Source organism: Poeciliopsis prolifica, unplaced genomic scaffold, assembly GCF_027474105.1.
Source record: "Poeciliopsis prolifica strain line A6 unplaced genomic scaffold, Auburn_PproV2 SCAFFOLD015, whole genome shotgun sequence".
NCBI lineage: Eukaryota > Metazoa > Chordata > Actinopteri > Cyprinodontiformes > Poeciliidae > Poeciliopsis > Poeciliopsis prolifica.
In genome coordinates this window covers 4538329-4557080 of record NW_026562390.1, presented here as the reverse complement: position 1 = coordinate 4557080, position 18752 = coordinate 4538329, and the positions used below count along the sequence as shown (strand labels likewise).

Genomic DNA, 18752 nt, shown 5'->3' with positions numbered 1-18752 from the left:
CCAGAAGATCCGGAACACACATTCAGATGGAAATTTGGTGTAGAACCGGATCTGGTCATCAGAGGCACAGTAGCGGCTAAAAAGTGTGGCAGACAAATCCACTTTCTGAAGTCTGGCTTCCAACTCCTTAATATAATCCAGAGCTTCATCAAGTGCACCTGTAAAACCACAAAATAAAATAGCAAAACATGCGGTTAGCAATAAGTTTTAATTATATATTTGAAACATTACTTCTGTGAAGATCAATACATGTCGTGAGTCGGAGCATGTATGTATACAGCCATTGACTTAATCTCTCCACAAAATACATAACCACATAATCTCATAATTTCATCATTATGTGATAATAATAATAATAAAAATGATAATAATAATAATAATAATAATGTCATGGTCCGCAGTAGCATCTTCAGCCTGGCTAGCTTTCTGAAAGAGGACAAACTGCCGTTTCTTAGCCCTCTCGAAAGCAGACTCTCTCACTGTCGGTGCAGTGAAGTTATACCAGGCAAACAGGGAAGGAACAGCTTCACTTTTTAGGCGGCTGGTGGTGGATCCGCTAACAAAATCCTCCTGTGTGAAGTGGCGGCTACATACGAAAGTGCTCCCCGTCTTTATGCAAAAGTCCGGATCTTCATCTATTCAAATCGCCTGGATCCACTGCCTCCGTTGGTCCGGGTCCGTCGGGAACGCATAATAAGGCTGTTTTCTTGCCCCACATGAACAACCGGGGACTGAACAAAAACAACTAAGCTGAGACTGAGCCATTTTCCTAGCCTTTTAATGCTAACGCTATAGCCACCGGATGTTGTCCAACCCCACATCCGCCCCGGACCCGCGCATGCGCACAACCGACCCGGACCCGCGCATGCGCACAACCGACCCGGACCCGCGCATGCGCACAACCGACCCGGACCCGCGCATGCGCACAACCGACCCGGACCCGCGCATGCGCACAACCGACCCGGACCCGTGGGGCGGGGCGGGGCGGGGGTATAGACTTTTTTCACGCTCCGGGTTTGAAAGCGGATGTGGGGTTGGACAACATCCGGTGGCTATCGCGTTAGCATTAAAAGGCTAGGAAAATGGCTGAAAAAAATTACAAAAAAACTCACCTCCATGTTGAGATGCAGCAAATATAATCCTTGATGTCTCCACTTCTTAATCCAAAGTTTTGAATTTTGGTTACGTCTTTTTTGGGTTAAAATAAGTCCGCAAACTAAAGTTACCACTTCATCGTTGTTGTCCATGTTTGTTCGTATCTGGGATTAGAATGTGTGCGAGTGAAACCTCACACTCTACGATCGAACCCGTTACACCTACGATTTTAAATCGGCTAGAGTGTGGTCTCTCTCTCACGTTTTCAGAATCGGCTGACTTTTCTAAAATCATGTAGTGTGAACCGGGCTTAATTGTGAGATAATTGAATAGTAATAATGCTTCTTATTACTGGTATATTATTATAGTACTGCATTTTCCTTATTGTCCACTAGAGGACGGTGTTACTGCAGGTTTATTTTTTCCAGCGGCAGCAATACTAATGTTGCAGACAGTTTACCAACACATATTCTTACCTCCAATATGTGTTGGTTTATCCGAGTTGCACCATAATCGTCCATCACATAATGAGTACGTCATCATGCTATTTTTTTTTTTTTTACTATTATTATTATTGTTGAAAAGCTAAAGAAAACAAAAGAAAATGAACAAAAATGTTTGGCTGAAAGAAGAATTCCTTTATTGTCCAGAATTTTTCACATAACACAAATTTAAAAACTCTGCAGAATGTGCCTTGAGTTGTGCCATGACAGAGAAGCTGAACCATGTCCGAGTTGTGTGTCTGCTTGCCATCTCTGGGGAGCAAAACAGGATATCTGATTGTCATTTCCCAATGTGAAGAATGTACGAGAGACTCTCCAGATAACATAATTAAGTCTAATTTCAGCAGACTCAATTAAAAACAAAGGGAACAATAGTGTGTTCATGCTGTTTCAGAGGTGCTGCAGGAGGATGGTGAACCAGGAGTCAAATGTCATGACTGCGGCTCCAGACGGGGAAGGACAGGGAGTATGAGGTTTCCGAATGAGGAGTCCTGAGTGATGAAGAAGCCTGAAGAATGTGCGTGAGCATGCTGCGAAGAAAAAGGAATTAAAAAGGAAAAAAAGGAAAGGAAAAAAGGAAAAAAAAAGAATTAAAAAACAAGCATGAAGACTGAATCGATCAGGCTGCGGTTTTGGTTTGGTTTCTCACCTGTAATGCAGCTCTCTGCTGAGCGGCGATGTGCTGCAGCTCTGCGCTGTCTCTGAACTCCTTCATGTTTGGTCTGGACAGTGGGATGCTGCAGGATGAGAGGACGACCGCAGCAAAAACATTTACAATGTTCACATGGCGGCTCGCTTCAATCTTTGCTCCAAAAAGCCTCAAGTCGGAAACATTTAATAAGTCTCAGTTTTAGATTAGGCTTTACTTTTGTTAGTAACTGTTAGTTATGTGAGAAAAAGCTATGAATACGTTGTCACAATGCTGAAACGTAGACGTTTTTTTTTCAAAGGTCTACATCTCTACCTGGCTCCTGGGACATTCATGGACTGATTCTCCCTCAGTCGCCTCTTCTCCTTCTCCAGCTCAGCCAGGATTGCTACCCGTGCTTTACTTGGAATGGCTGAGTGACAGAAACGGGACCAGACAGACACAAACACAGAATGAAAACTTACAAAATATCAGATAAGAATAAATGAAAACAGAAGGGATGGATTGCAAAACAAGCTAAGCAAAGCTCTCATTTTGGGTAACCTGACTTTATAAATATAAAAACTCCTCTGTGGAGGGAAAGATTGTGACGCGATTTGTCAAGTTGGCTATTTCACTGCAAGTTCTGTACGTGCTTATATGAAAAGGGAAGTTTCACAGATCATCCAGATAAGGTTTGAAAGACAAAAAAAAAAATGTGCCCACAGCACTTTGTTCAGAGAAATAACCTTTCACATTCACAAAGAGAACAAAGAGGTGATGGAAGGATAAAACATTCTGTTCCTACAAAAAAAAAAAAACATAGTTTACAATTATTTTGCAGTTAATTTTATGTTTTATGGGTCATCAACATTTTGTTGTTAAATAGCTTCGCCACCAAAATAAAGAATAATAATTCAACAATGCATGCATCCTCTTAATAATAACAACTTACTTTATTTAATTAATTCAAAAAGTTTGTACAATTCAGAACAATTCAGAACTGCTGTTGTAAACAGAGTTCATGACATTGGGGACGTTTATAAATATCCCAGTCTGAGGTTTGAAGGGGGCCAGCAAGCAGGAAGATTTCACCACTAGATCGCTAAAGGTTATAGCTCCGCCCCTGCAACAAACAGGAACATTAAATAGCTACAAAAAAAAATAAATAAAAAAACAGTTTTAAAGCATTACCTTGTCCCGGTGGATTAGCAGCCATGTACTTGAAAGGCAGGAACCAAAAGGCTGGAATGAGCAGCGATTAGAAATAAAATGAAGGATTTTTAAATTCGTTTGGCTTTCGTTTCTTTTAACACTCCAGCCTGCTAATGTTGCAACACGGAGGAACGTTAAATGGGGCCTGCTTTTTATCAGCAAAGGTACACAAAAGTTGAAGAAAATGAAAAATTCGGCTATATTTGTTTAGGAACACCTGTAACAGTAAGGCTGGGTGTTTGAAATAACCACAGAGCTGTCTGTGGTTGTGAAACGTTTAAAGATCAGTCGAATTTTACTTCTGTGTTTTACCCGGTTTGTAGTTTAGATGGAGGCAAAAAAGAGGAGGTCTCACTTTGATTATATTTCGGGTACTTAGAAAGTTAGCATACTGGTGGCGATTAGCAGAAAGTAAACATGCCTACATGAAAAACGTAAATATATTCAATTTTTCCTAATATATATATATATATATATATATATATATATATATATATATATATATATATATATATATATATTTTTTTTTTTTTAATAAATATATATTATATATATTATATTATAGAATATATATATATATATATATATATATATATATATATATATATATATATATATATATATATATATATATATTCTATAATCTCTGAACATTACAAATACCAATCAACATTACACATCCCAAAATCAAATTATTGTTTGAGTTCTCCAAAATAATGTCTCAATAGATGTTTAATTAACATTCAATCCAATCTTTGATCAAGTGATTCATCTTTTCTGCTTCATTTAAAAATTCAGGACCTTTGATTCTCACTTGATAATTAAAATACTTAATACTTTCAAACTTGAACTATGCTGTTTTAAAGCATTCAAAAGTATTTTCTGTGCAAAACAATTTGAACTGCCTGTTGCTGAAATGTGCTGTATACAAATAAACTAGATTGATTATATACTGACAGATTATATGTAACAGTCTGTGGCTTCCAAGAGCTACCAGTTTGTGAAAATAATAGACCAAAACTCCAACTATAAAGTTACTTTTTGCTTCAAATCTCGTTAATTCTGACTCACCATTAGCATTAGCATTAGCTCAAGGCGGTTTATGGCTAATTTGCTAGTAAAATAGAAGAGCTGTAGATGCATCCATTTCAACGATCGGTTTCCTCCTCTTAATAGACGATCTCTGGATTGTCAGCCGTTGACGTGTTTACAACCGGGGTCTTTTAGATGAACATCCGGAACTGTGCAGTGTAGGTCAGCTGACTGTTGTGATCAACTAGCGGCTGTTGTTAACGTCTCATCTGAAGGGGAGCTTTGAGGTAGAAAACCCGTCTCCTCTGTCCGCCCGAACGCACCGAGCCGCTCCCCAGCCGCTAAGCCCGATAACCGGCCACGTCTTCCCGCCCTCAGCAGGGATGAGTGTCGGCGCTCCGAGAGGCCTGGCCAGCTCGGGGCAGAAGCTCATCACGGAGATCCTCCACCCGCTGTCCGCCGCCGAGGAGCCCCTGTCCCCGGGGCAAGATGTCACCGTCAGCGCAAAGGAAGAGAAGGTGAGGCTGGGCTAGGAGCTAGCTGCGAGGTTATCGGAAAGCACTGAAAGAAAAGAGAAGTAGACACCAAACTCTGTGGAGCGAACATATGGAAATTCTAACTTGTTTGCTTCCAAAGTCGTAAGTAGATTGGAGCTTGATTTTTTAAAAAGATTAAACTCAAGTTTGACTTTTGAACTGAATCAAATCTCAGAAATAAAAACCTAAATCACTTTTTTTCCCAAGATCACACAGTTCAGTGCTCATTTTGTCAAGTTAAAACTAAAATCTTTTTATTGAGTTTTCCCGTGACTGGTCAATATAATGTCGTGCATAATGGAGACCACACGCTTTTTTTCCAATAAAGCCTGAAATATGTGCCCACTCTTCTTTTCAAAATAGCTCAAGCTTGGACAGATTGGACAGAAAGCATCTCTACTCATCAAGCCTTTTCAAATTCCTAATTGGATTAAAGTCTGTGCTTTGACTAGGTCAATGTGACACATGCTGAAGGTTGAAACTCTGTTCTTGCTTTTGCAGCTTTGAACATGGCAATTGTCCCCAAAACATGATGCTGCCACTGCCACCATGTTCCAAAGGGTCTGAGTTGTTTAAATTGACAATAAATCACACACAGCTGAACTCTACATGCTAACTGCGTTTTCTGGCGGCTGTTGTCTTAATCTCCTGTTTATTTTGTTAGAAAATCCACAGATCAAGAACGCTAATGGAAAGATTTGTGTGTTCTTGTATTTTCAGCCCATTTTTCTTTACGTTTGAATTTTTTTTTTTTTTACACATTTGTTGCTTGACACTGAATCAACTTCATCAGTTTTCAGCCTAGAAAACACAAACACAGCACACACAATGCACAAGCAGGGCTGGAGGATAAATGGCCTCCTTGACAACCTCTGAGTGCTGCGTCAACATAGATGGAGCATGCAAGCAGGTCACAGAGTCTTTTTTACTCCTCTTGGAGCTGCGACTGTAGCAAATCAGCGGTTAATCATTGCCATTGAGAGCACCTGAAATTTGCTCATCATGGTTAGTTGCTCTGAGTGTTGTTGCTGCTCTTGTCCTTCTGTTCTCTCTTCCTGTTAAATGCTGGACAGTGAGGTCACTGTAATCGACTTAACTGGAGAAATATAACATCATTGGGAAGTGGAAGAGAATGAGACATGGTTTTTAACAGATACAGATCTTAAATGTGTGGTGTGGATTTGTTTACGGTCTCCTTTACTCTAATATCTCTAAAATAATTCAATTGAACTGCCTTTAGATTTCACTTATTTAGTTTTTATTTTAAATCCAGCTGGTACTTGGAGTGCTTTAGAAGTTTGTTAGGAGATATTAGTCGACAAATATAATCATGGAGAGGCAAAAACACAGGTCAGGGATAAAGAGGAGGCAGTTAAAGCCTGATTGGGTTGTAAAACAATATTTAAAGTTTTAACATCACATGGACCACAGTTCAGTTCACCACCTTAAAAACAGAAAAAGCAAGACACAACTACATACCTATCCATAAGCAGCTGAGGACCAGAATTACACTTAAAGTATTTTTTTTTGTAGTTAAATATTTGTTGTCATCATATTGAAAATACTTTTGTTTAAATTTTCCAATTTTCTTTTTGCCTATGTTTTTTTATTTTTAAACCTCAACATATTAGTTAAGTTGTAGTTTTATAAGTACATATGTCTCTGATATTGTAAGTTTTCTTTTTTCAAAAGGCAATATAGCATTCATGGCTCTAAACAGGTTTTATTTAGCTGAGCTGAGGGTGAAAATGTTTGTTTGGGTTGTAAATCTTGCAGACCGCTGCCCCAAACGGACATGGCGGTGGCAGCATCATGGTTTGGGATGCGCTTCTTAAACACAAGGTGGAAAAACTGTTGAGGTTCTCCAGAAGATGTGAGACTGCAGAATAGTCTTAAATATTGAGCCAATCAAAGTATATTTATTTTCAAGTCCAGACCCGAATTGCTAACAATTTGATAATCTGTAGTAAGATGAAAAAATATATTTTTATCGCTTTTAACCAATTTAAAAGCTGTTAGAGACAAAAAGTGGTTTTTGGAGGTGGAAGAAAGAATAAAAAAAAAGCATTTTTTTTTTTTCCAGTTTGTGGTGAAATTGCAAGCTATTGCAATATAACACGGGAAATGATTTGTACTTTCAGTAACTTCTTCTCTTTCTGGACCCAACAGAGAAGTGTCATTTGCTTAGTAGTAAAGAAAAAAAAAAAGAAAAGATCAAACAAAAAAAGCAGTCCCACAGTTTCAGTTTTATTTCCAGTCTACGTTGTTTGCAAGCTTCGCTGGCCTGGTTGTTCATTCATGGTAATGTCCTGATGCAGTGTAATTATCTGAGCTGTGATTACCAGAGCAGGTCAGCAGTCCAGAGGTAGATTTCCTCTGTCAGCAGCCTGTTGGTGGGTTTTCTGTCTGCTAGCGGTGGACATAATGTGTTTGTGTGTGCATGTGAAGTGGACTGAGGAAAGGAAGACAGAGGGCTCCTCTCCTCTCCTCTCCTCTCCTCTCCTCTCCTCTCCTCTCCTCTCCTCTCCTCTCCTCTCCTCTCCTCTCCTCTCCTCTCCTCTCCTCTCCTCTCCTCTCCTCTCCTCTCCTCTCCTCTCCTCTCCTCTCCTCTCCTCTCCTCTCCTCTCCTCTCCTCTCCTCTCCTCTCCTCTCCTCTCCTCTCCTCTCCTCGCTGCCTGAGTTTGACACGTTGCACATGTATCCTCTTTAAAAGAAAAAACAAAAAAAGCAGATAAAGCTGAAGCACAGGAAGGTTTTCTTCACTCCATTTCTAGGTGAAAGTTTTGCATGTGAGTCAATATGAATTGTTACTGTTGGGAAAGTTTTGCAGCTTCCTCCAAGACTGAAAAAAGAAGCCCTGAATTCTTCCTGTTGTGTTATGAATCAGAAAACTGATCTGGGCTGCGCATCGTATTCACGATGTCCCGACAACGCGCCATTGACGATGAAAAACGGCTTTATCAGCGTGACGGTGGTTCTATCAGGGAGCTCTTTGTCTGCCATCCTCCCTCTAAGAGCGCCACCGTGACGTCGCTGTCGTGTCCCTCGTTTTCCCGGCAGGAACCGGGCCTGACCAACGGCACGCCGGCGGAGCTTTCCAGCCCCGCCTCTGCGGCGGTGCTGCTCAGCAGGCTGCAGCTGGACGGCGACCCGGAGGCCGACGCCGACGACCCGTTTGGCTCGGGAGAACCCCGCGACCTCTTTGTCACCGTCGATGACCCAAAGAAGCACGTCTCCACCATGGAGACGTACATCACCTACAGAGTCTCCACTAAGGTTTGTCCTCAGCTGATGTCTGGTTTTAAACCAGCTCTAACTAGACTTGACTAATTCTTTAACAATCTTCAAAATTACCCTCAGCATCATTGCGGTACATAAAACCTCCACCATGTTAAAGCTGCAGTTTGCAACTGTCATTGAAAAAACGTCAGTTTTTTTTTACATAGTTGTTTAAAACATGAGATAGAACGTTTGTGAAAAACTCGAGCTCCTGCGACTCCTCCCTGTAGAAATGCAGTGCTCGTTCAGAAACAACCTCTCTGCGAGGCTGTCGCTGCGAGGCTGTCGCTAGTTCCCCACACCGGAGCGAGTTGTGAATGCTAAATAAATAAATAAATAGTTTTTATGTCACAGTAAGTTGTTCCTCTGCGATTAGCAGCGACGGGGCTTTCCCATGGTGCACCAGCACTGAGAGCCTCTCCTCTTCCCTGCTCTCTAGATACCACAACTATTGTCTGTACATTAGTTGCGAATGCACCTAATGTATTCACAATTTAGCAGCACGTTCACAAGAATGATTAACAGTCTTAAGACATGCCTCCTGACTCTGATTGGCTGCTTTTGGTCAGGAGAAGCACATTTCTTCAGGTGGCAGTAGTAGCTCAGGAGGAGATGATGAATCTGTCTCATGTTGTCACACCATGGTGATAGATTTAACAAATGTATAAAATGTTTTTAATAAAAGTTATTTACTGCAGCTTTAATGCTTCAATTTTTTTTCCTCCTTGTCATGAATAGATCTACTCAGCTCAAAGGTTGTATTTTTCAGCCTAGAAATGACATACTGAGCTCGAAAGCAGAGTCCTTTAAACCTAAAGCTTCAGACATAAAGTTGAACTTGCCTTCACTAAAGCCTGGAGGAAAACCTGAGTCTTACTTTGGAAAGAAATGCGTCAGGAACAAGAAAGCGTTTTTCAATCGCAGCGCTGCCACGAACTGAAAGTCCCTGCAGCCAGGTTTCCGTGATTGGAACTGGGAAAGAAAAGGAAAAAAAACAACATTTGGCTTCAAAACTTACACCTCCGTGACAGTGACTTCCAAAGATATGGCAAGAACTGCTTACATTATTGAGCATGGAAAGGCTTCTCCAAGGTCCTGACCTCAACACTGTTTAAATTAGAGGGAATGAGTCAGAATAAAGGAGAAAAGTTTGTTTAACTTTAGCAGTTCTGTTATTTTAAGGCCTTCAACAATCCAAACTGAAAACACACAGAGGAGAGCCAAAAACGCCCCGGAGCTCCTTCATAATGTCACTCTGCAGGTTGTGATGAAGTGAAGTTTGACAGAAGATTTCGTTTCTATATTTAACAGCTATAGAAAGTCTGCGCTTGCTTGCTATTATGGCAGTAATCCGCTAAATCTCAGGGCGACATGGTGACAGTTGCTTTGAGCAACAAGGCTCTTGGTGTCTGAGGCTGCACAGCAGTGCTTCAGCCAAATAAAAGCACAAAGTGTTAATGGAGACCCTGTGTGTGTCTGTGTGTAAAATGTGTTTCTTTCTTTCTTTCCCCCCAGACGACACGGATAGAGTTTGACCTTCCTGAGTACAGCGTGCGGCGGCGCTACCAGGACTTCGACTGGCTGAGGATAAAACTAGAAGACAGCCAGCCGACCCACCTCGTCCCTGTACGTCCCACGAGCCTTCCCCGCTTCGCGCCGCGCTCCCGTCGAGACGCTCCTCATTCACACTCCCTCTCCCTCTCCTCTGTCTCCAGCCGCTGCCAGAGAAGTTTGTGATGAAGGGTGTGGTGGACCGCTTCTCCGAGGAGTTTGTGGATACAAGGATGAAGGCTCTGGACAAGTTTCTGAAGCGAGTCGCGGACCACCCAGTTCTGTCTTTTAACCCACATCTTAATGCCTTCCTGACTGCCAAGGTAAGGCAGCGCTGGACTCAGACTCCAATAAATCATCTCAAGTGTGCCAGAACAGGAAAACAGTCCTGCAGAGATGTGAATGTAGAACACAGTAGAGAATCTTTCACAGCATTCTCTGCATATAAAAAAAAGACTTTAAATAAATCAATCCAAAGCATTCTACTTTAAATATATGTATTTTTCTATACAAAATCACTGGAAATAATGCCCAGCCAAATCCTAAAAAAAATAAAGTAACATTAACCAACCTCAAAAAAAAAAATGTACGTAAGGCTGTAAATGCCAGTTATTCACAATTTTCCATTGTGATAAGGCAGAGATCTGCAGCCTGCGACTCTTTGGAGCTTCCTCAATAAATTGCTTAAAAATAGTAAAGAATCAATAAATGTTGTCAAAGATGGATAAAACAAATGCAGGTTTTAGCCGGTTTTTCAGATTTTTTTTTCTTAACTGCCAATCATTTGTGAAATAATGGCAATAATTTCTATAACAGAAAGTTTAAAGTACCAGGAATGTTCCTTTATATTGATCATGATCAGTTTTTGGGTCCTTTTTTTTCTTTTTGTTTTTAATCATATATCCATAGAATGAAATGCACCCATGCTTTTATTTTTTTTTCTTTATAGTAAAACCTAAAAATATGATGGTCCTTTTTCTTTTTTCATGGTGTCTAAAAATAACAAATTTAGAAATGTATAAAAGTTTTTTTTTTTTTTTTTTTTTTTTTAAAGGTTATTGAACATTTGCAGCTCAAAAATGATCATAGAAAACTTTTTAGTGGGTAAAGGCTGCTGAGCCCTTGATCTGTGGTGTAAATATGATTACACCCAGTTACACAGGATGTGACTATACAAGTATAGTTACCCACCAAAACTTGCTAATTTTTACAGTAGGGGCAGTTATTTAAAAGTTCAGAAGATCTTGAACTGCTATAAATAATTCTGTAGGTAAACTAGATTTTCTTTACCACCCTGTTAGGACAGAAGAAGAAGTGCCCAAAGTCCACAGTTATTACAAAAAGTAGCATCATAAAGTCACCAGGTTTCCATTAGACGCCATCTGCTGCACACGTTAATAAAGAGGGCCTCTTTTGTTTTTTTTAATCTTACTGGTTACCCTGACTACACATGTCTTTGCAGGACCTGAACAAGCGTCAGGGTCTGGCCCTGCTGACCAAAGTGGGCGAATCTGTGAAGAACGTGGCCGGAGGCTACAAGCTGCGGGCGCGGCCGGCTGAGTTCTGTGCCATGGGAGAGTATCTGGACACGTTCAGCCAGAAACTGGGAACCATCGATCGCATCGCGCAGAGAATCCTCAGAGAGCAGTCGGGTATAATCAGAGAGCCTGCTGGACAACACACACAGCAGTTCACTGCAAAAACACTCCATTTTACCACGTATGTCTGCTCTGGTTTCCAGTGCAAATATCTTTTGTGCACTTGAAGTAAGACAAAAGTAACTTTTCAGCTAGAAATTGGAGTTTGTGTTAGTCAATATTTTTTTAATATTGACAAAAAAGTCCCAGGTCCATTGGCAAATTATTATTTTTTTTTACGTATATCCAGTACAGTTCATAAATAATAAGGAATCTTTGACTTAATACAAGCTCCTATATCTTCTTGAAAAGTTGCTCTTTAGTTTGATCTTATTTTAAGATATTTCCACTAGAAACTAGACCAAAAATACAGAGTTGGCGTTAACTGAGTTTTACGTCCATTCTAGCAATAAACATAGAGATGATGACGTTGATCTGAATGATGGTTTGACGTTGATCTGAATGATGGTTTGAACCTTTTCATCATAAATCTAAACGGTCTAAACTAAGCTGTATGTGTGAAAGAGAAACTCTTCCTGCACTCAGCAGTGAGGAAAGAGAGGAAAAGCTGCTGACCCTGTTCACCTGACTCATGCATGATGTGTGATGCTGTAAATACCTGCCGTGTGAAATGTTCCCTGTCACCGTCTGTCGGGGCTGTTGACATGCGGCGTTGGACACGTTCCCAGATAAGATGGGGACTATTTCTAAGTAATCAGTTGCAGAGAGTGTGCCGGACTGTTTAGGCCCAGTTTCTTCTCCAGTCAAGAAAAGAGAACAATTCGCTCTCTAGATGAGAACGCCTCGCTCGACTCACCCTGCTGTCCTTTCATTTTCGCTCCCAGAGTACCTGACGGAGCTGCGCGAGTACGGCGCCATCTACTCCACCTGGGCTGCATCAGAGGAGCAGCTGCAGCGCCCCCTGGAGGGCGTGGCCGGCTGCGTGTCGACGAGCTGCAGTGCTCTGGAGGATCTGAGTGACAACATGAGCCAGGACTTCCTTCCTGTTCTCAGAGAATACGTTCTATACATCGAGTCAATGAAGGTAAGAGTGCAGTTAGATCAATGTTATCATAACTCATTAGAAATGCAACAATATGAACATTTGGACTGATATTGTATATGTTTTTCTACCGTTTTGACGCTTTTGGGAATAAAACCAAACTCATATCAGCTTCAGAGTCATTGTCATGTCCACAGCCGATGCTTTCCAGCAGCAGTCAGCCTTGCCACAAATCTGAAGAGGCCTCTGACCGAAGACTGTTGCAGAATCAATATTTCATCAGTGTCATGATGAAACATAACTGACTTCATTATATTTTTGTAAAATAAAGTAAGAAGAAAGTTTCTTCCACTGCCTTTCAAACCCAGAGCTGCTTCCACTTTGCTACCAAACTAGAAAAGGTTCCGCCAGTGTTTGTTTTTTTTGCATCCATCATGTCCTGTCCAGCTCAGGACTCAGCAGAACTGTCTGAGGCCGCGCTGTGTTGCGACTGACGTGGACAGCTTTCTTGTCTCATAACAGAACGTTTTGAGGAAGCGAGACCAAGTTCAAGCGGAGTACGAGGGCCGCCTGGAAGCCGCCGTGTTGCGCAAACAAGAAGATCGGACGCCCGTAAGCAAAACCCTTCCTCTTGTTTGATTGAATTTCACAATTGTCTATTAGGATAGTTTGCTTTTCAGCTGGTTCTAGTGAACTGTCGCCGTGTCTGTTGCATGTCTAGAGTAAAAGTGTTTCTCGATTCTTTCCCCCCCTCCACGCTGCACCTCGTAGTGTTGAGCCCGGTCCCCGCTAGCTCTAGTTTTGTCTGCTCTGCTGCAGATCCCTGTGGAAGTGGAGAAGTGCCAGGACAAAGTGGAGTGTTTCAATGCTGACCTGAAAGCAGACTGGGAACGCTGGCAGCGGAACAAGAGGCAAGACTTCAAACAGCTCCTCACGGGCATGGCCGACAAAAACATCAACTATTATGAAAAGGTACATGGGCCGAGGTCAACCTGAAAGCAACCCAGATCTCCACCGTGTGACATCACAGTGCCCTGCAAAAAACACTTTTTTTTACTCCTCTTGTCTTTTGTGTTGTCTTGAGATCTTATGCGATTTTGCACAATCAGAATTTTTTCTGTCTTAAATGTCACTCAATTGTCATTGATAAGAACTTAAAAAGTATTAAATTTGACTTACTGAAACTTGTCGATACCTTGAGAGTTCCTAAGTGCAAGGTTAAATATTTTCTAATTATTTAAAATGAAAATTATAAACGTATGCATTTGTGTGCATCCCCACCCCTCTTTATCCTAATACCCCTCGAGGAAATCGTTGCAGCTAACAGCCTTCATTAGTATGTAGTCTGTCTCTTAGTGATTTAATCTTGCTATTAATACAGTGGTTGTGTGCCGACCTAAACTGACCCTTCGTTCCAGGAGAGTTGGGTTTTGTAGCTCTAGAGGAGCTTCAGAGATCACCAGCTCAAGTTGAAGAAAACATGACTTTTATGGAAGAGTGGAGTGAAGAATTAAGCCAAAACAAGTCCAGTTTTCAATTTTCCTCAGTGGTTCCCAAACTGCTTCCAACTCACAAAGCAGCAGAGCAGATTTTGGGAGTGAAAAATGACTTTCCAATGAGCTATTTTCCAAGAGCCACTATTTTGTCTGTTTCCATTGTAAAAATGGCTGACCTGTTGAGCACCGTTTCAGTTGTAGGCCCATGTAGGACAAAAACACAGTTCAGTTAGGACGGAGCTACTAGCAAGTAAGAGACGCACAAGTGCAACGTGAAGCGTTGGTGTTTGACCCGCCTGCCCATTCACAGTCCAACTAACGGTGGAAACAGAGAATACAGCAGAGCATAAAAGCTGCATGAGCAGCATGTGAACTAATTTTACATCTCTGTAAGCACCGTTTGATCCATGGTAACATTTACAAATTAAAATATGCTTTACTTTTTTCTTAGTTTTTTTTGTTTATTTCAGAAGATTATCTGGAGAGGTATGAATTGTAATTACAAATAAATCTCTCCTCTGTGCAGAGCCAGGCAGCGTGGGAGTCCCTCATAACGCTCCTCCAGGAAAAACAGACTGAGGACAAAACGAGCGAGACGAACTGAACTGAACTGAACACGTACTTGAACGTCACGCACAGCCAAGCCAAGGAAAACCAGCGACAGGGCAGCAGGTTCTAACCGCCAGCGGTCCGCCTCCTGCTACCCTGAGAGAAACAATGACGATGACACGGAGAGCGGCCGCCTTCCACGCCGATCCGGCCTGGGAAGAAAGGTAATGAGAGGTGTGTTTGAGGTCAGCTGGGACAGTGGAGAATCTTCTGTACAGATCCGTCTTTTTTTTTTTCTTCTTCTATTTTTATGGACTTTTTCTACCTAATATTTCAGATTAACGGTCGTTTTTGTTTGTTTGTTGTTGTTGCCAATGCTGCTTGTGTTTATTTATCTACTTTTGTGGGGAGATGCGTTATTTTGTCCGCTCTCTCCGTTTTCACACTGAGCCAAATGGGTATCGAGGACCGGAAATGCCGCAGTTCAATATATCAATAAGATGGTAAATAAATATTTATACATGCTATAAGTCAATTAAAGTTGTAAAGAAATTAACTGATTATTATTTGTTAAAAAGAATAACAAAATGAGAAAATGTATTTTTTTTTTTAGCTAAAAGCAGACATGATTTATTTTTTTAAAATTTACTTCACACTTTGATCTGCTTGTTTTGTCCGACCTAGTAATGGAAGTGTTTGGGCGGAGCTAGTGTTGCTGCAGACAAGAGGATTGGTCGACAGCTGAATTGATGTGCAGCTTAACCAATCAAAATTTCTTTCTCAAATGCAGCACAGAACATGTGACAAAATTGAATACATTTGGACTTAGTTGTAAATAATGTAATCCATTGTTAATTTTTCATGAATAAATTTATTATTTTTTTAATATTAGCTAAATTTATAGGTTTGTTTATTTAATGTGATGCAATTTCATGTGGATTAAAATTGTACATGTATGCAAGTATATAAATGTTTATTTACCGAATGTATTGGATTGTGGCCTTTCGTTTTGCTTTTGACAAATGGGAATAACCTCAAAAAATTTTGGTTTGATTTTTACTTTTTTATTTATTTATTATTTTTCTTTTTGCTTCTACAAGAAGGTAAAACTCAGAAATTGTTACATCAAAACTTGTCATTTGACTAAATTTTTCAGCTGAAACAGTTTTTTTTTTTTTTTGGATCCTTGCATCCAAGAATTATCACAGGAATATCCACTTGACGCCCTCTAATAGCTGTTTAACAACATTTCATAAATATTTTCCCACATTTTCTTTAGTATAGTGAACGATAAGTGTCATGATAAAACCAAATGAGGAAAAATATCCTAGTTTAAAATTCCAGGATATTTCCTAGAATGTTACACACTTATAAATAGATAAGTGTGTAACAGCACCACCTCGTGGCAAAGTTTTCCTCTGCTTCTCATTCTCTACTTCTGCTGGATTCGGTTGTTAAAGTGGTTAAGGTCATTTAAAGGCACGGTATATTAATATTCCAGCCTTCTTTGACATGCTATAAAGTTGGGAATGTTAAGTGGAATATGGCCTTGGAATAACTTTGAGGAAAAAGTGAATGCTGTAATGCAAAAAAAAAAAATGTATAGAGCTGGAAACGGTGAATCATTCAACCCTGATGGAGCTTAAGACCGCCCAGTAAAAATGTGATTTTTGCTTTGGAACGACAACCTGTTGCAGGACCTACATCCGAGGTGATTCCATTTTGCTTTAATATATTCAGTTACTTATCAAACAGAAACTGCAGGAAGCCAATTGACTGAGCAAATCCTTTCCAGTATACATTTGTTCTGCTTGCTCACAGTATTGACTTTGTGGAATCATCTGCAGAGCTGTGACTCAATTGGAAAATATTAGAAAACACGGAAGCAGCCTCCCGAAAATACCCATTTTTTTTTTCTCATATTCTTTACTTGATCTCAATTCTAAAGGGGAACAGAATCACTTTGCTGCCATCGGATCAAACGGTTCTCCTTTGGTGGCTCTCAACCACGGTACGAAGATGAAACCTGCTGAAGCGTCATAATATATTCTCTCTCCTCAGCTGTGTGTGCTTGAGTCAGTGTGACCTGGTGTTAAGTTGCAAAATGTGACCAATGTTTTCAGGACAAGCTCAGTTATGTGACATTAACCCAACACCATGTTAACGTGTAGCTTTAGTTCATTTTTGCACAGATGTAGCCTCAGACAGAATCATCTGTCTGATAAAAGAAGAGATTCTTGAAATAAAGGTACGATTGTTTAGATTTTTGTTTTTTCAGGCTGATGCCACATTACCGGACCTGCCCTCTTTACAACCGAACATGAAGGCTGAGTTGGTGTCTGCAACTTGTAGATGTTGTCAGCTTCCTCGTTTTTTTTTTTGTTTTTTTTTGTTCCTCATTCTTATGTCTACCTTGACCTTTTTAACCTTTGACAGTAGCTACTTCTTTAACTGTTCTATCAGATGTGAAAAAAAGGATAAAAATGAAGGAAATAAAATGCAATTAACTTGTTTTTTTTTTGAGAGGTCCAGATTGAGATGATGGTTCCAGGTAGCTAAGACAACCGGAGGCAGCTGTAACAGAGGTTCAAACTAAAAAAAGCCTGAATGACTGTAACTGACTGAAATAATATCAAAATATGAGGATGCACTCAAGAGATCCAAATACCTGTTTTGTTTTTGGGGTTTTTGTAACTATGATGCTGCTGTATTAAAACAAACTATGTTTAAATATTACATTGAATACATGCTTAAAAACTGTGACTTTTACAATTATTGGCACCCCTAGTAAAGACGTTTGAATCTAATCTCACAATACATGATGGCGTAAAAACAACTGCGGCTATTGTAGCGAGCCACTGGTGATGCTGTGGGAGTGAAACAGGCCCTCAGCATCACAGACCCTCCCCCATACTTAACAGTGTGTTTTATACATCCTGTTTGTTTCAGAGTCAACGCACCTGGAGTGTTTTCTCATTGAGCTTCAATGATTGTAATTTTTTTCTGTGTGTGGAGGGGACATGAAGTTGGGTACAGTGCATGTTCAGTTGACTTGAGTGGCAAGTTTTCTCATCTTTCCCATTTTGAAACGATTAGGAGAAATTGACCTCCTTTTGTACGTCATAATTTTTACCTCTATTGAAATGAACACCATCAGTTGCTAATTTAAAGTTTCTTGATATTCTGATGAATCTAAAAAAAAAAAAGAGTATAATTTGTTGCATTTGTTTTATAGAAACTGTTAAGGTGCCAATAATGAACTTTATTTAACAAGTTTCCTAACCTTAATTTGTTTTCTTGCTGACTAAAGAGACTTAGATTTTCAGTAGGAGATCATGTTTCTCTAAAAAGCTGAATTTATTTATTTATTTATGTTTTTGTTTTTTTTTACATTGTTTTACCAGGAGTGCTGATAATTGTAGAGGGTGCTGATTTGAAATCATCAATTGGAAACCTTTACGTCGGTACTCAGGGGTCCTGACCTCTAATAGTGGTAAAAATAGAAATGTTGGTGACCAGTTTAAATGAATCGTAATAAAAATGAAACAAAGGGAAGAACTTCCATCGTCAAGCTTGAGATTTTCACGCCCACTTTTTGTTTACTTTGCTATAGACGGAACCGTCAGAGAGGAGTATCATTTTGTCATTTTGTTTAAAATTATAAACAGGTAGGAGTTCATCCACGGACCTCTTCCTGGAGAAAAAAAAACAGAAACATTTTCCTTGGTGTTTGGTTTTGTGACACCAAAATGAAGTAAAAAAGACAAAAACAAAAAAGTTACTCTTGCATTAAGGGAGAAATATTTTTGTGTTTTTTATTTTTATGGCGTCCAGTTGCTGCCATTTGACTCGCTAGCGAACCGACTGGACAGGTGTTCAAGTCGGGGACGTTTTTTTTTCTTCAAAGCTCTTAAGCCAAATGTCCTCGTCTCCTTCCTGTGCAACTTTCACACGTTTAATGAGATCTATTTTTGTTTTTCTCTGTTCCACCCCAGTGTGCTCTGTTTACGTCCCGAATTGTACATTCGAATGTTAATAACAATTTGTTGTAATTATAAATAAGCTTGTATACTGATGTTTTGATGCAATTTATCTTTACCACATTTTTTGGATATACTGGACCAATAAATAAAGAGAATAAATGACGACTCATTTATTTTGGATTTGAATGCAATGAGAAAAGGTAATTAAGTCAGAAAATGTGCCAAAACATAACAGGACCAATATG

At 40.0% G+C, this 18752-nt stretch overlaps 2 protein-coding genes across 4 annotated transcripts; one reads left to right on the top strand and one right to left on the bottom strand.

Moving 5' to 3' along the window:
- Window positions 1–1712: 1712 nt before the first annotated feature.
- LOC129366400 (SOSS complex subunit C-like) lies at window positions 1713–4691 on the bottom strand. Of its 2 annotated transcripts, XM_055040219.1 has the most exons (5): window positions 4513–4691; window positions 3421–3471; window positions 2563–2659; window positions 2248–2335; window positions 1713–2128 (listed from the first exon to the last, which is right to left on the bottom strand). In XM_055040219.1, exons 2-5 carry the CDS (start codon window positions 3443–3445, stop codon window positions 2030–2032), a joined length of 309 nt encoding a protein of 102 aa, XP_054896194.1. In that variant the 5' UTR covers window positions 3446–3471; window positions 4513–4691; the 3' UTR covers window positions 1713–2029. The 2 variants fall into 2 exon arrangements, with proteins under 2 accessions (XP_054896194.1, XP_054896195.1); XM_055040220.1 differs by lacking the exon at window positions 4513–4691 and having other exon boundaries at window positions 2248–2320; window positions 3421–3780.
- On the top strand, window positions 4677–18672 carry snx30 (sorting nexin family member 30). Of its 2 annotated transcripts, XM_055040217.1 has the most exons (10): window positions 4678–4760; window positions 4855–4991; window positions 8070–8285; window positions 9804–9914; window positions 10004–10162; window positions 11302–11491; window positions 12322–12521; window positions 13002–13091; window positions 13299–13451; window positions 14502–18672. In XM_055040217.1, the coding sequence occupies exons 2-10, from the start codon at window positions 4857–4859 to the stop codon at window positions 14577–14579; spliced, it is 1332 nt and encodes a 443-aa protein (XP_054896192.1). In that variant the 5' UTR covers window positions 4678–4760; window positions 4855–4856; the 3' UTR covers window positions 14580–18672. The 2 variants fall into 2 exon arrangements, with proteins under 2 accessions (XP_054896191.1, XP_054896192.1); XM_055040216.1 differs by having other exon boundaries at window positions 4677–4991.
- The last annotated feature ends 80 nt before the right edge of the window (window positions 18673–18752 follow it).